General features: G+C 42.5%; 1 protein-coding gene across 3 annotated transcripts in view; it reads right to left on the bottom strand.

Moving 5' to 3' along the window:
* plxdc2b (plexin domain containing 2b) overlaps positions 1-17,489 on the bottom strand; it is an 85,169-nt gene that overhangs the window by 44,847 nt on the left and 22,833 nt on the right. For 2 of the 3 annotated variants that reach the window (XM_044030948.1, XM_044030957.1), the window contains one exon: positions 4,760-4,989. In XM_044030948.1, coding sequence (XP_043886883.1) covers positions 4,760-4,989 — 230 coding nt within the window. Of the gene's footprint in view, positions 1-4,759; positions 4,990-16,802; positions 16,861-17,489 lie in introns of those variants that run through there. The other variant, XM_044030965.1, reaches the window with a different exon arrangement.

Here is a 17,489-nt window from a genome sequence, read left to right as displayed (position 1 = left end):
ACGTTTTTATTTCTTAGTTTCAGGTTCTCTTCAATAGAACATGATGTCAGCTTTGTAAGTTAGGGACCGGTTTAGAGGGAAATAAAACACGACACATGTTGGTAGAAACTCGTAAATACTGATGTGCCTCGAGTTACCAAATTCTTTACATTTATTATTATGATTGTTTGGGAAATACAGACGGTGTTACATTGCATTTTTCTGATGTTACAGTACGGTAGAGTTAAAGCGACTCTGAAAGAGTCAATTTAACTCAATATTTACTTGGTACTTGCTGCAAAAGGGTTAGGTTTCCTGTGTTGAAGACGGCAGTGAATGATTACATCATCCCTTTTGAAGTGTAACCAGTGATGTTCTCAAAAGTTCAATTTCACAATCGCTGTTGGTGATTCGTGTCTGGTTACCAGGGAAAAGGCCAGTTCTGTCATACTTGTGTCTGTCAGTGACGCCCACAAGTATCATGGGCCGTAGGAATAAGGCGGATGCAACACTTTTGTGAGGAGTTTAAGTTTTCAAAGGTCTTCTTCGACACAGCTTATTCCTTATGTGGTAAATGACATTTATGGACTATAACGTACATGGACAACGTTTGACTGACAGCTAGTGTCTTCCAGTAGCTGCAGGTCTGGGTGAATGGGTTGTGGGTGAGCTCAGAATTCAGGCCCAACAATGGTTTTCCAAATAACTTTTTAAAACAACAACAACAACAACAACAACCCAGTGGTGTGTGAAATATTGAAACTCAAGGCTTCAAATCAATGGACGACATTGTGGTGAGTTGTAAGTTAGTCCAGGTTTGAATAGGACATGAAATAACGAATAAGGTGCAATGACATTGATTTAGTCCAATCCACTCAGAAAACACATTATCCACGGTTCACCTCAGAGTGTTGTGCCTTTCATTACGATAATGCAAACACAATATTGCAGCTCTCACCCCGACAAGAACTCTCGCAGGACAACCCGACTGTGTTTGACAAACTGCAGCGCACCAGATAACAAACAAGCCACAGACGGTTTTTTTCTGACAACATGTCCAGACAAGCACCGACGTCAACGTGCTGAGTAAAGCAGGCAGTTTGTTCAGCCCTTATTTTACCTCACAGCGACCTGAAAATACCTCACACCGAGATCATTACTCTGGGTTAACGATGCAGGGAGAGATACAGCTTCACCGCCGTTGTGGGGGCGTCGCAGAGTCTGTTGTTGAGGTCACTGTTATAAACGTACATGTTGAAGTGAGATAAATCTGTTGTCGGGAACTATTATGGTTATGGCACCAGTTAACCCGAGCAAGGCTGATCTCAAAACAAAGACAGACAGAGAGATTTCTTCATTTCTAAAAAGGAGGGATGTGGACGTTGTGCAGTGACGGACACGAGCACGAGCAGAACTATGGGATGAATTTATGTTAATCCTGAAAGGACTGTTGTGCTCTGTAGCCACATGACACACTGTAATTATGAGACTGTAATTTTTCTGGACAGGAAATATGGTCCCAGATCACTCGCTGGCGCAGACAAAAGGAGCTTGTTAGGAAACAGGTGTGTTCAGACATAAATCGTGGCACCAAGTAAGTCCTGGAATGTGTTCGCCATCACAGATTGGTGATATATGGCTGGGTGAAAGTGTCGAAGGGCATAGTTTGTCATTTAGAGGAAAGGCGGTTCCTCTGCTCTTTTCCCTCCTCCCTCGGTTAAAGCTTTCTCATTAAAGAAAAGACAGAATGTAAAACCATTCACCTCTGCTGCTGGAAGACTTCAGCTCAGTGTTTCTGTCTCCCAAAAATAAAAGTTTTTCTTGTGACGGTGGGAGGTAAAAGCGAGTGTGACCTCTTTAGGACATTTTCACACCTTCACACCCATCTTCAGGACCAGTAGTCTTCATGGGAATCAAAGCCTGGTCCTTATGAGGTAGAAGCTTATTTATCTGGATCCTAAAAGTGTTAGGATGGCAATCCTGGGTAAGTTAAGGTTAAGCTGTTCAAATGAATGGAAGCCAATGCTGACAAGAATGTCAAGAACTCCTAACAATAGCTGCACAAAAGTTTTTGTGATCTTTTTCAGGACTTTTTCCTGGTACAAACACTGAAATCTTTAGGACCAGGAGTCCTCATGGGGACCTGATTCTGATCCTAATGAGGCAGAATCTAATTTCCGAGGGACTAGTTATGGATAAGGTCGAGGATAGGGCTTTGTTCAGGCGCTCTTTGTTCGTCCAAAGAAGAACAGCTGCGCGCGTATGAACATTGAAGCGGTGCACCTGCATCTGCATGGGGTGTGTGCATGTCTGTGTGTGCATGAGTGTTTACGCTTCACGATCAGAGCTCCCACCCTCCTCGCTGCGAGACGCGACACTGTGAGCCACGGGAAAAGTTAACGAGCTGTCTAAACCCGGGCCGCCGCCATCATTTTGACTGAATGCCTCAGTGCTACGCGCCGGCCCAGGAGCCACAACAAGAGACGTGGTTGATGCCTTTTATTTACATACACACAAACACGGGAACAGAGCAGAAGCGTAAATCTTCAGCAGGTGCACCAACCTGTAACTGCAACTGTAAATGTGAGAGGATGGATTCATCGGTCTCTCCAAGGTCGTGTTTAAGAGGCTCCACTCACACAGAAGGTAGATGAACACATGAGGGCTGAGGGCTGATGTCATATGTAATATTAATCCTGAGATCCTGAGGCCTCGCCCAGACATAGTTTTCATTACTTAACACAAAGGAGATTTATAATCGCTCCAAGGAAGTGATCAAGGAGTATTTTTAGGCACAGCTGATTTTATCAAATCATTCCATTTAGATACAAAGGATTATTGCACAATTGCAGTTGTTTAGCTGCACTAATCTGGACTGCCATAATAAGACTGATCTATAATCCAGGACAGCAAACTGTCTGTTAGCATTATGTTAACAAATGTCCATCCATCGATTATCTATACTGCTTATCCTTTGAGGGTCAGTGAAGTTAATCCCAGTCGGCATGAGACGAGAGGACGAATACGGGGCCAACGTGCAGAAGAAAAATAACCATTTCATATTCACATGATGTTTTTGGACCGAGGGAGGAAGCCTGAGGAAGTCTGAGTACGTCAACGAAAGCTCACGCACACGTGGAGAGAATATGCAAACTCTACACAGCAATGCAGAAGCAGAGTGGCTTCCTGATGCGAGGCACTAACCTGACCCCAATCATCTGTCCCCATGGACTGAACAAAACAAATGGGACATAGTCTTATGTTTGCAAAATGAATCCTTTAACACCAAAGCGCTCTTTGCATTACAGTAGTTGGGCGATGGTTTGTGCTATCGGAAAAAATTACAATGATTTCTAAAAGCTAAAAAGTTGCACGTCAAAGCCAATGTGTGGTTATTCTGGTAATTTTACTCGTGTTGTTTCAGGAAGCCGGAGAATCAGCATCTTTGTCGCCGGAGAGGGGAGAGTTTGAAGAACACCTGTTGTTAAAACACTATTTTAACATGCAGTGAATTGTAAATAATGCCAGATATTGAACGTCATTCTGGAAAAATGGACAAAAGCACTTACTCACAGGACATTCTCTGGTCCTTTTATGGTTAAATTAAGGAACCTGCAACCAGGCTCTTATTGGACGACACTAGCTGTCAATCACCTGGTGTCCACGCATGTGTCCAAATGGGAACATGGTGGCTACTTCCAAGATGCACCTTTTCAAACCATCTTTTTATGAATACACTGTTTCTTCTTGTTAGTCCACTTAAATATAGCAAAGCAATTTGTACTAATGTTACTCTGTCACTGTATTGTCAGTTGCATGAATCTCGTAAAAGTAGACATGAACCTCTCAAACAAGTCAACACAAAAACAAGCCCAAGCTCAGGATTTTACTGATTTACGTGATCAGAAGCTGCAAAGATGACAAGAAAAAATGGAAATCTCAACGACCGCATGACTTCTCTGTGGACCTGGTGGTCACTTTACAGTGGCTGAGCTGCAGCGTATTGTAGGCCTATATTAAAAGTCTGGACTGGAACATGAATCATGTCACCAGGACTTTTAAAGGAGCATAAAATCCAACATTTTTAAAGCCCCTGTGAAACCCACACAGTTCTTACTGGTTCAGGATCATTGGAATTATTTTCATGAATCCGTACAGACTTTTTAACAGAACGGGACACATGACCTCTTTGGGGACAAATGTGACCTCACATCAGGCCCGGCAGTATAATTGTGCTCGGGTTGTAAACGGACAGAGTTATGCTGGTGGGTGAGATAGGTCTTTGGGGAATACGCAGACCTCATGTCATGGCCAGCAGCATAAGTCTAAGATCCACTCAGCTATGAAACGTGAATCACGTTGCACAAGTCGTGCATCATGGGATGGATGGCAGCAACTTAAACTGGACGACTTAAGATAGTTGTATAACTACAGATGTGGCTGATGATCTATATGGATTACATTTATGTGAAATTACTCTTAAACGTACAAACTATGAGTCACAGTAATGAACAAATTTCACCAAAATCAACGAATGAGAAATCAAGCTGCCTCGCTCCTCTTCAGAAGAGATCTAATGAGGCAAAAAGCCTGTGTGGGAATACAATAGTGTGTATGTGTTTGCCAAGTCAGCCAAATCACACAATTAAATAACAATGTCCAACACATTGGAAAGTTAATGCTTTCCCATCATTTACAGGTGAGCAACCTCACATCCATAACTGTCACACATAAATGATGATGAACGGCTTCTGTCTGTGTGAGTGGACGTGTACTGTACCTCGATCTGGGAGCTGTTGTCTCCCTCCTCTGCTGAGACCAGACCTGGAAACCCCTCAGGCTCTTCCTGCTCAGGATCCTGGTCCTGGTCCTGCTCCTGACTCGCTCTGTTAGTGTCCATGTTAAGAGGTTTAGGGGGGACCCATCTCCTCCACCGGTGACTGTACAGCTTCACGTCCACTGGTGCGTCGTCGTCTCCCGCTTGTGTCTCCATGTACGAGTAAGAAACCCCTGAGGGAAGGTAAAAAAAAACGAAGAAATCAATGCATGGTCCACAGCTAAATTACCAAGTTACAATTGAACTAAAAGGTGGTGCGTTTAACTGCAAGTGCAAGTGCAAAGCTACCTTTGAACACAAAGAGAATCATAGAATATTTACATCCTGAAACACAAATTCCAAAGACTATTTCATGAAAGACAAAATACACTCATCCACCATCCCCGTATTGTGAGGGACAAGGTTTCCACTAAAATGTATCACAAATTTAATCTGAACTTTAAAGAAGGAAGAAAATATGCAAATAACAGGAGATAAGCAGTCGAGTCGTACTCAAATCTGTGTCGCCATGAAAGGATAATGAGGTGAAATTTAATGAGGTAAATAAAGAGCACCAATAGTTGTTGATATACAGCATGTTGGCATTTCATTGCTGCTTCAATTCATTATTGAAGTCATTTCAGTTTCGTGCACGAAGAAGAGGAATCAGGTCACACGAACCTCCTCTCACCTGCTACATCTGCCGTATGTCTCGGTGTCAACATTTCTAGACATCCTCGTTTAGTTTCTAAAACTACTTCTCCCACTCATTCACATCTTCCTTCTATTGATATGGCAACATTTCCACCTCCCTCGAGCGTGAAAACTTGAATGCAATTTTTGTGTTCTGCGTTTCAGTTCAGGTGCTTTTTTTCAATGCCCAAATCGAAAATGCACATAAAAACAGACAAAATGATGAAACCACAGCACTCATGAGATGGAGCAATACTGCCTGGTCCCTTTTGAAATTGAGTTCCCCAGCATTAGCCCCAGGCTGTTTTTTTGTTTTTGTGCGAGTAAAAACACAAATGATCCTGCACAAGAGGAGAAATTGCTCCTCGTTCGGTGTGAACGCGCCATTAGTCAAAGTGAAATCTGCTACACGTACTGGTGACTTGTGCAGGCATAATAACAACAACAATATGGCAGTGAGAGATTTTCACTTTCACTTAAGACACTAGTCAAAGTCACAGTGGCAGCAAGCGCTTAGGCCATTAATCTTGCGACTCCGCCTCATCATTCACAGTCTCTGCAGACTTTTCCCTCATTGCTCGCTGCCTGAAACAGATGCACATTAAGCATGACTCAGCAGCCACGACACAAACCATCGGACCGCAGTCTCACGCGTTTCATTCCATCCCATCCCAGCTTCTGTGACGAGACACAGCCGACAGGAGAGAAATGGCACCGAGTTAATGCAAACACCCACTTGATTAATCGAGCCTTAACTGAGCCTGTGACGGAGTGCGACGTGAAGGTGTGAAAAGTGCTGTGTCATGATAAGTAATCGTTTCCCTCAAGAGCCTGTTACTTCCTGAGTGGATATGAATTACTGGATCATTGTGTTCAGCTGCAGTTATTAAGAGTTACAGACAATAACGTGACAAAGTTGTCGTCTTAATGCTTCATCATTACACTCTTTTACTTCTATGAAATAAGCAAATAACAGAGGATATCTGGTGAGAAGTGAGTTGCAGCTCTTTAGAATTTATACATATTTCAAATCTGATAAAGTGAATGCACACTCTAGGTTTCTTTGAAGATTTGTTCACTCTTTGAAAAGTTCCCTCTGGATTAAAAGACGCTAATATGGCAGAAAGGTCGAGGCCAAAGAATAATATTCAGATGTAGAGCTGCTTCTTTATTTCTACTTTTTTCCCCCCATTCTCTGCCAGCGGTTTCCCTTCTCTACACACATACGACAAAACACAAATAACGAAAGACTGCAAACCATTACACGCGGATGTAAACAATTCAGAATTTAAAACACTTACAGAGAGTGCGCTTTGGAAACTTTTTTTTTTTAATGGAGGAGCACAATATCTGTTGTTGAATAACACAGACTGTAAACATCACTTTTATTTGCTTACAAGAAAACTCAACTCTGTTTACATTTGCTGGTTCCGATTGTTTCCTTTGGTTGATTACAAAAGTACAGCAGGTTTTATGGTTTCAGGCAGTTCCTGCATCATCCAAGTCTGTTCATTCAGCTTTTTTTAACCACTAATAACAGCATTTATGTTGGCTGACCGGATTAATGTCATTTTCAGCCATCAATGGGGAACACACTCTACAACTCGGAGAACCAGGAGTTAAGTTTATCTCATGTGTAAACACTTTTTGACTTCATGTTATCCTCCTGTGAAAGGATGTGTTAAACTTATACATCAATTATATATATATCTATATATACATATACATAGATATATATATATCTATATACTGTATATATATACCCCCACCACCCATGTCATGGTTGAGGCAGCACCAAAACTGGGGGTTAAGGAGAGAAAATTGGTCGTGCTTTCACTCGCTGGTGTGAACTTTCGAGGGACACTTGATCGAGGGCAACCTTGTCCTGGTATTGTTAGACTATGGAATCAAATTTGTCTGTCTTCTGGTCCAGAAAGTCTTTTTCCGTTTGTCTTGTGATATCCTGAAGATTTGTCTCCCTGTCTTGAAGCTCATGTGCAGCTTTACTCAGATAAGCTCCTGCTGATCCTGGCTCAATTAGTAATAAACTTCATTTTCATAGCAGTCCTTCCAATGAAAGGGTGCAGTTATGCAAATGATCTCTGCTTCATGACAGTGAAAACTGCCGATTTCCTTTTATTACTAATGTGTTGGTCCTCTTTTATGACCGAGAGGTCACTGGGTTTAAATAGGAGGGCACATTTTCCCCACTGTCTCTCTCCTCTCTCACGCTCACATTTCCTTCTCCTTGTCGTCCTCTCTTCTCCTCCTCCTCCTGCTATTTCTGGGCACCCGACCAGTGGTTCTCCGAGGGAGAAAGAAGGGCAAGTAGAGAGGCTTAAGATGCTAATTCACCTACAGTGAAGGAGAACAGATTCACTTTAATCAGCAAAGGCAGAAACTAAAAAGGACCGTCTGTAGGTGCAGCAAAAGAAAGGCGGTCATTTTAAGTACTTTACAATTTGCAGCTCGTCGTGTTTGGAGTCTGATATGAGCCGTGAAGAGTTAGTTACCCGTCTGTAGGAAATCTGTGTGTAGTTATGAACAAACTACATTAAAGATTTTGGCAGAAAGAACCACCACCAACTTGAAGCAACATAAAAATCATAATTGCTTTCGGGGAACACATTAAGTTATGGTTGTAGCCTCCACATGAACAGCTGCACAAATGTGCGTTTGTTGACAAGCCGTCAAGGAGCCAGAAAATCTGAGAAGCTAATACAATAATGTTTGACAAAGCAGTGTAACTATTATTCTAACGTGCTGTTATATTTGGGCTGTGCCATTTGATAGTGGACGTTTGACAAAAAGGAAAAAAAATCCGACACGCGACACAAACTAGCGATGAGCAAAGGCATTATTTTCAGTTTACTGAATCATTAGAATCACTTAAACAACTGTATAATACAGGCTTGAACTGGTGTCCTCTGTTTGTTATAATGTGTCGTCTCACCAGTAGATTTCTCTCAAAATAACACACAGGACCTTCAACAAGGAACATATTTCCTCCAAAATTAACAGTTTCAAATGAGATGTCCGCCAAGAAGCAAAGCACATATTGAGTCTAAACATTTGGAATGTGGATTAATACAATTACTATGTGGACGTCCTAATGTGGTTTTACATCCCTCATCATCACACTTGTTTCCTCAAAATACACGACGCTCCACAAGCACTTAAAACCTCATCGCATAAATATGCAAAATTTGGAGATTTCTAAGAAAACATATATATTGTTTGGAGATGTATATACTTTGTGAGAATCGCTCTAACGCACGTTCCAGAGGAGAAAATCTCTCCCACTCGAACTTCCCATCAGCAGCCGTTACACACTCTCATCCAAGAGGCATCCACACATACCGTTCCACTGACAAATAAACATCTATTTCCACCCTTTAAAGGACCTTTGTGAGTTCCTTAATATACGGTGGAAAGCTGGCAAACCGTGGACGCTTTAAAATACACCGTGACCACAACATAAGGGGGCTCCAGTTAATGGCTGCTCTTTTCCCAGCATCCGTCTCAGTGAGTCCGTCTTTAAAGGGAGCACAAGCACCTGCGTCTCACTTGTGCAGATTTAGGGACAGTGGTGTATCCCATTATCCAGAGGAAATTCTGGGTCTTTTGTCAAACATTTGGGTAAGTGAGTCAGATACCAGTGGGACACCTAAATACCCCCCACACCAAAATGACAGGACTTTGCCTAAGAGCAACCCTGCTCCTTGCCTTTTGTGTGAAAATGAAAATCCTTCCCTCTACTTTTCTCTCAGAGCCTGTGAAAGCCCCCGCATACCTTCACCCTGACTCTGTCAAACAGCCTCGTTGGCTCCGACTCCGTCCTGTCAACACCTCTGATTCACGAACACCAGAGGGGACTATAATTTGGTTGCACCTAAAACCTTTCAAGAACCTTTAGAAGGTCATTAAAACCACAGAATAAAAGGTGCTTTCAGCACTCCTGCTTTCATTCAGGTTTTTTTTCCCCCCCTTTCTTGGTTCCCAACTGACACGCCGATGCTGACAGGAGACCGTCACACATGACTGGCAAACAGAGGAGGGGGGGGACGCTTCATTGCTTGAGAGTGTGTGATGTGCACAATTTTTAAAAAAAAGAAGAAAGTGAAAACATAGTTACATCCTTTCTATCTCTGGTTGCCTCAATGTAGGTTCTACAACACCATCTTGAGCCTGATAATCCAGTCGGCAATGAGTTTGGCGAGTCTCTGCTCATCGCCCCAAATTGGCACATGATTGACAGTCGTTAAGTGTGAAATATTCAGAGATGTGACCTCCTGACGCCTCCCCAGTGCATTCAAGATGTCAACCTCATTTCTAGCTGAATATTTTATCTGAGTCAGGGATCAAAAGTTCAACGGAACAGCAGCTCAACAGAGAGAAACATGGGAAAAAAGAGAACCACAGGCAACGCTGCTTCAACAAAAGCTCAGCGAACAACCTGCAGAGACGTGAAACTAACTGAAATTAAACCCGGTTTCACACAGTCACACAAAATGCATGACCTACCAGATCACAACCATCTTTCCTCCTGACTCTTTATTATAGCAAACTAGTCATTTCTTAAAGAGTGAATACCTGCTGCTTCTTTTGCTTTTAATCTCTTAATTTCTCAATTAATTAATTGACTGCTTTGTGATTAAAAACATACAAGAAAACCAGCAAATTTTGTGTGCATGTTTTATATTTAGCACGACAATGAAAAAAGTGTTCTAAATCAACCAAAGCATAATTCAATTACGACAAAGTCAACATGACCAGATGTGTAATGAGCAGGTTGATGATCAGGGATTCTGTTTGACACAGTCCACTCTCATGCCTCGCAGTCTAGTTTCACTTTATGGCTCGTCACAAGTTGAATTATGCGCAGGGTCACCTCCGAACAAGAGCACTGGCAACAAACTGAGGCTGGAAAAAAACCCGACAACCCTTGACAGAGTGTTATCAGCCATGTCTGACGCTGAAACGAAGCGACACCGACAGAATCCCCAAGATATTCATTTTAACTGATGAGTTAATAAAGCGAGAGTCATGGCTGCTCTCATTTGATCCTCTGTCAAAACAAGCTGAGAATTTAATTTAATTTAAAAATGGAATTGTCTATTTAAACTACACAGCATGTTTGATACAAGTCACAGCATCAGATGTTCTGCTGCCTGTGCATAAATCAGACTCCACACAGACTCCAGACGTCTGTCTTGAAACTATTATGCTGAGCCAAGTGTGTTTTTCTAACCTGCTATTGCTTGTTTTTATCCTCTCTTAAAAACTGCAGCCTGTCATTAAACAAGCACATAAAGTTGAGGAGCTGACGGGCAAGAGAAAGTTAGTCGCAGGTCAGCCGGAGAGAAAAAAAACAGCACTCTGTACAAATGTGATGCAACGGAGAATTTAATTACAGTAGATTAAACTGGAGATGCAGCTAAATCTCAGATAATCATCACATGAGAGAGAAGTTAAGACTTGAAATGAAATGGATTGAGTGGAGTTGGCAGGACGATGACACATGTGCACATGGGGAAAAGGCACACAGAAGGCTCCTGAAATGCACTTCCTAGCAAAACTCCTCCAGAGTGACACAGCAAGGGTTTGCTCTGCCAGTCGCTAATGCTCCATTACTCGGGGAAATTTGTTTTGCCAACAATTAGTCGCATCTTTCCAAGTCAAAGCACTACAACACAAACATCCCCCGAGGTTCAGATTAGAGTGCAGATAGAGATCTATCTTCTGCTGAAAGACAATAACCTGCCTACTGAAGAAAGAACACATCACAGATATTATATTGCCCTGTCTACAAATGATGTGATGCCTCACTAAAGTCATTTGTTTGGACCTGGAGCCGAGTGAAGGCTTCATTTTGGAGAGAAACAAAAGCACAAACACGCTTTGGATAACAATAATGGTGATTTAAACCGACTTTTTCACCCTCATTTACCGATGTGCTTATCACGGCCCGACACAATGAACTGTATCCGAACCATTCCTGGAGACGCCTCAATGAGAAAACAAGGAACAAATTAATCTCTAACCTTTGAAGTTAACAAACACCGCGCAGTGAGAAATTGCCCACTCTTGCATATCAAATTACCAAAAGGAGGAAGGCGTGAAAGGAAGACTATAAATAAAAGCCAATGTCTGAACTCTCAAAGCGTTAATTATGTCTGTAGAGCATGAAAGGTGGTGGTGGTGGAGGAGGAGGGGGGATAATGTAGTGCTCAGAAACACAGCGTCTACGGAGAGAACAGGTGTCAAGATGTTTGAGGACGGAGGCTGGAGGGCTTAGATTAGGAGATCCACTGATCAAGGCTTTAACCCTCACAGGCCTAATTGTTATCTAAAGTGGGGCTTTGTAGAAAATGGCTGATTTCCTCTTTTGAGTCTCTGATCAAATTGCGTCTAAATAACCCCGGACACAATATCCAAATGGAATAAGCCACAAAGCAGCCAGCAACACAGCCGAGCACACAATATCAAACCTCAAAACACAGGGTTTAAAGAGCTGGAGTTAACCATCACGAGGTCGGCTGTCACCGCCGCGGCTTTCTTTTTGTAATTGGTGGTTGTGTCTACTCTGCTGTTGGTCAGTGCATGAAATTTATACACTAATGCTTTGAGGGGGGAAAAAAGAAAGACGGGAGCAGAGGGCTGCAGGCATTCAGGAGACAGCAGGATTTGAAAGAAAACAGCACTTCCTGAGTTATAGAGGCGTGTAGGAATTCAGGATCCCCGTCAGGCAGTGTCTCCACTCATATTTCAGGAGACTGAGTGATTGACTATGAAGAACTGCTGCTGGCACTTCTTCCACTTTAAGTTTGCCAATGAGAAGTGTGGCTCGAGAGCCCCAAGGTCTTGTCTTGAGTTGCTCTGCCACAGGGGAGTCTGCGACCGGGCAGGAAATGTATCACCACACTTACTGGACTTCATGTGACACATTATTTCTCCTCCACTTCAGTGCAGACCATTACCTGTGGTAACATGACATGTTTTCAGCAGCTGTAACTATGGACACAGACAAAAAAAAACACCTCAGCATCTTTCACTCTGCCTAAATCTGTCCATGAAAACACCAAGTCCATCCTTTCACTCTTCCCATAGTTCGCTTAGTGGTTGTTAAACAGCCATTAAATTGGAAGTGGTCACAGCTGCAGCAGTGAAGAGACGCGGATAAGTAGGACAAAAGGTTGCACTTTAATTCTGATGCGCCACATCACCAACCACAGCCTCACCTTTATCCCGCAGGTCCACTCCTCGGCCGTGTTTCAGAGGAAAGATCTCAAATGTGACACTTACTCGACATAATAGTCACTCTTTTTCTCCACTTCAACCCAGAACACTCCACACTTTGAAGTCTCCATCTCACTGATTTATGTGCATCTTGTATTTGCAGGATGTTCTTTGGCCACATCTGGGACGAATAATATACTGCAGGAAAACTGAAGAAGCAAGGATGAATTCATTTGAGCTCCATCACTGCGCCTCCAAAAAGGTTTCATCACTTGGGAAAATCATACAAATTGACCATTTTATCAAAGTCAGGCTCCTCGTGCATCTATTCAACATGTTTGATTTTGAAATATTTCCACAGAGATATTATAGAGCAGCTGAAACCACTTTTCCACAGGTCCAAGCCCTTATCACTGTGGACATCTTGACTTGTCAGGAGAAGCACAGGTGCAACTTATAACATTAACAATGTCCGCTCTGCTCAGACATCCCAGTCCAACATGACAGGCCCTTCATTTTATTACCAACACCTGTTTTCTCCACAGGGGAAATAGTCAAAACACCTACGTATGAAAAGCCAAAAACATGGTGCTTTAGTTGAATATTTAAGTGTTTAAAACAAGATGGAGCATTATCATATTACATACTGGCAAAACATTATCATATCATAAAAATAAGGATTGGTTCCTTATGGCTAATGCCTCTTCCCACAGACCAAATAGATGCAGGTTCAGCAGTTTAAATCCATACAAATGAGAGCTGCTGCAATGTTTTACAGAGGATTTGGAGGACCATTTGGAACAGGCTGTAATTTTTGGGACCCACAGTTCCACTGCATGTTTATGATGTTTCCCTGCTACCAACACACCTCATTCAAATGACTGGCTTGTCATCAAGTGCTGCAAAAGCCCGATAACGACAGGACAGTGGGTCCCCCCCAGGACCAGGACTGAGAAATACTGCACTAAATCCTCATCTGTGCTCAATTAAATGCCAAACACCTGCTGCTAGTCCTGTAAATATTTCACAATAAAAGGACGGATTCAGGGAACAGAAATACTAGAGAGCTTTTACTTTGAAAAGGGAAACAGGGACACATGTGACAGATGATTGTTGTATGGCGTATGCAATTTAAAAATTACAAAATGACTTTGAAAAAAAAAGGAGGATCAATCACTTAATCAGGAAGTGAGCCAACGCTCTCTTATCGGCACAATCTTAACGCTGTGGCTGTCAAGGGAGGATCCTTCCCCTCACCTCATGTCACCTTGAATTGGCTACAGCGCCAGTTAGATGATAGATGGAGCAAAGATAATGTCACACACAAATAACAGTCAAATATTTATTCTCAATGCCCCAATTTCAATGCCAAACCAAATGCTGCAGACGCTGCACTAAAGTTGATCCGTTTCAGCTAATCAATAATGGTCTCGAGAGACAAAGAAAAGAAAACACATCACATCCACGACTAAAAAAAACTAATCCTGCGGTTAAATTATTGTCGGTTAAAACATACAGATCAGTGCGGGTGCTTTAGGCTAATGGCCCACTCCATTTTGTCACAACAAAATCAATCAGCGAGGTGACTCTGAGACCAACAGCGTGTGCATGTGGAGGAAATAGTGTGGCTGTGCCAGGCAGCTCCGCTTTGACCGAAGATTGATTTCCTGTATATTCTTGTCTCTGAAGTGTGTAGAGAGAATTGTGTATATGTGTGTGTGTGATGTCACGTGTGCTGCAAGAGGAGATTGATTGACTGGGCGTCAGTGTGAGTGCATTAACCATGTTTCTTGCACTTTCCTTCAGGTCGAGGGCTTCAGGCGAGGCCAAACAAGGCCCTTGAGCCCGTCCTCATCCACCGTGTTCATCCATCAGCTTCAAAGCCTCTCAGCCCCTCCCCCTTCCTCCTCCTCCTCGCTGCCAAACCTCCCCACATTCACGTGTTCTCAAAGTTGAACGTTTGTAAACAGGCACAGACAGGTTCAACATTTTGCCAAGTGGACCCTGCCATCTCCCACAGTTCGAATACAAGAGTCAGCTGTCCAAGGAGTCACATGATAAGACTTCCTGATCGAAATCTATCAGAAATATTGACAAAACTCTCCGTTATTGTAGCAGAATTCACTATTATTTCTAAGTACGTTTCTAATTGCCGTCATTAATCATCCCACATTTTGTCAGTGACTGTATTTTGCCTCCTCCTTCCCGAGCGCAGTCTGATCCCACGTGACAAATTTGACCAACAACACGTACTGTGGTCGTCAAAGTGCACGTTTGTCAATAGAGCCGCACTATGAGCAGCCATTATATCCACTTATGAAATCCCGTAGCCAATTTGCTCAAGCCATAAATGCTTAACATGTGAGTGATTCATGCCTTGTAAATAAAAATAAATGCTCTACACATGCTCCTCTCTCGGAGATTTGGAGAAAGTCCCAGTGAGCAGATGTAAACGTATAATCCAGATTCCTAATGACTGCCATAAAATGTGGGAAAAGGCATAAGAAGCTCCTTCAAAACCCAAATCCCCAAACCTTTTGCCTCCAAGCGTTCACACCCACGAGCCCCCCATTAACAAAAAGACTCAATATACCAACAAACAGCAGCACTGGCATCCCACAGACACACATTACACTCTATTCTTCTGCTGGACACACACAGCAGAGAGAAATAGAGACAAACTGATAGAGACGACCATTCGCCAGGCCTATAACTGCCAAAGCCATTCCAACACATTTCATATATCTGTCGACAAACTGTGAGCCGCCTCGCAGCCACACCGAGTCCATAATTGCTTCAACCTCTTCCCATTGGGCGGTACAGACTAGCCACTCACAGGAAATCAATATTAAATATTGTTTACAACACCATAACCCCCCCGACCTCACCGGGAGTTTTGCTGTGCAGAAAATGAGACCAACAGAGCAGCGAGTCGCTGAACAGATGGTTGATTCCCTCCCAAAAAAAATCCCATTACGGAGGGAATTGTGCATGTAGGAAAGTATCTTGTTAAACTTCCATTCAATATAAAAATGAAAACATTTTCATTGTCAATGGAATAACAGGATTTCTTTTTTTACTTCCTGTGGGAGTTTTTAAATTATACAGATTGAAGCGACGAGAGAAAATAACAGTTTTTCCCACTTGTCAAAAACATGACTGCTGAATTAAATATGCAATTCATCTGGTTTTTTTTCCCCCCTTTTCTTCTGCCCTTGCATTCAACCCGGTAATTGGAACGGCAACAGAAATGACACTGGTGAGTGCTAAATGTTCTGCACACCTGCACAATCTCAGGAACCATTTGGCTTTTTAACTTCTCTGCGCAGTGGGTAAGTCAGAGACGATTCTTTCCAGGAATAATTATCTTCAGTGTAATTTTCACATTGCCGTCGCAGTGATGAGATGGCTAACTATCTCATTAAAATTTCGGCGGATTTTATTATAATTCGCTCACAGGCAAAGACGGAAATAAAGTTGGAAAGCAGAGGCAGACAGATCGCACCGTAACGTGGGGAAAGAGTTTATTAGTAAGGTCACTTGAGTGGAAATGGAATGGTGGAATGGTGGAATGGTGGTTCATCACTCCCAGTTACAATCCCTTGACAGGTGTGGTGAACAGCTGCATGGTCTGTAGCTGCAGAGCAACGCGAGTGCAGGTGGAAGGGAAAAGAAAGAAAGAGGGAAATACTGAACATGAAATCTGAACGCTAACGACAGGAAATAGCTGAGAAATCAGTGTTTATTGAAATCGGTTTGGCCCAGTGAGCTGAATAAATTCATACATATAGTGTGGCTGTCAATGTCTACAGCTGATCAACTGATCTTCAAGTGGATTATTTAACAACATGTATTGGGAATAGATGAATTTTCTTCCTGCTACATTTACTTTGGACATATCCTATTGAAATTGGTTAAGTCATATTTCATGGATTCTCCACATCACGTATATATAGGGGATAAAGTATATATAGTATAGTGTGGAGGCTCAGCCCACGGAGAATCAAACACCTCTGATCTCGAGCGACTGAGCCTGGAAACATACAGGTTTCATACACACAGATTCCCAGCTTACCTTCTGCCGTGGCAGCCTATGCAACAAGAGAGGGTCAGGAGGTGAAAGCTGCTAATGAGGATGGAGATGTAGGAAGGAGGAGGAGGAGGAAGAGGAGGAGGAGGAGGAGGAGGCCAACATGCTGCTGTGGGAGAGCCGACAAGTACAAGATGCAACTGAGATTGACAGCAAACACAAATATATACACGTCTGTGTATATTCCAGCCATTAATATTTAACAATGTGTGTGGCAAAACAATACATGGTATTATTTTTACATATATTAATATTATTATTAAAAATATTATTATATTTCTCATAAGACTTTGGCCACAGGCCAGGAGAAGCCAGAAAAAAATAAAGTGACTTACAGTATCTGTTATTTGTGCGTCCTCCAACTGAACTCAGCAAATAAATCCAGATGGGTCACAGCAGAACCTGCTTCAGTTATGACAGGAATCATCTGATTGCTTCTGTGTCTTATTTCCCACACAGTGCAAATATTCCTGGCTGCCACAACTTGGTCACTTTACTTTGCAGTTAGTCCAAAAAACTGAATCAAACGTTTTCCCTAATTGTTCCATTCTTACTTCCTACAGCATTTCAGTCCTCCTTCAAGCTTCTTTTGTTACTTTCTCTCTTTTTTTTTCTACCTCACAGGTGTCTGATTAATCACCTCCCTTCCCCTTCACTTCCTGCTCAGGTTTT

This window comes from Solea senegalensis, linkage group LG1, assembly GCF_019176455.1.
Source record: "Solea senegalensis isolate Sse05_10M linkage group LG1, IFAPA_SoseM_1, whole genome shotgun sequence".
NCBI lineage: Eukaryota > Metazoa > Chordata > Actinopteri > Pleuronectiformes > Soleidae > Solea > Solea senegalensis.
Note: the sequence above shows the minus strand (reverse complement) of the source record. Positions and strands in the feature narration are given on the sequence as shown.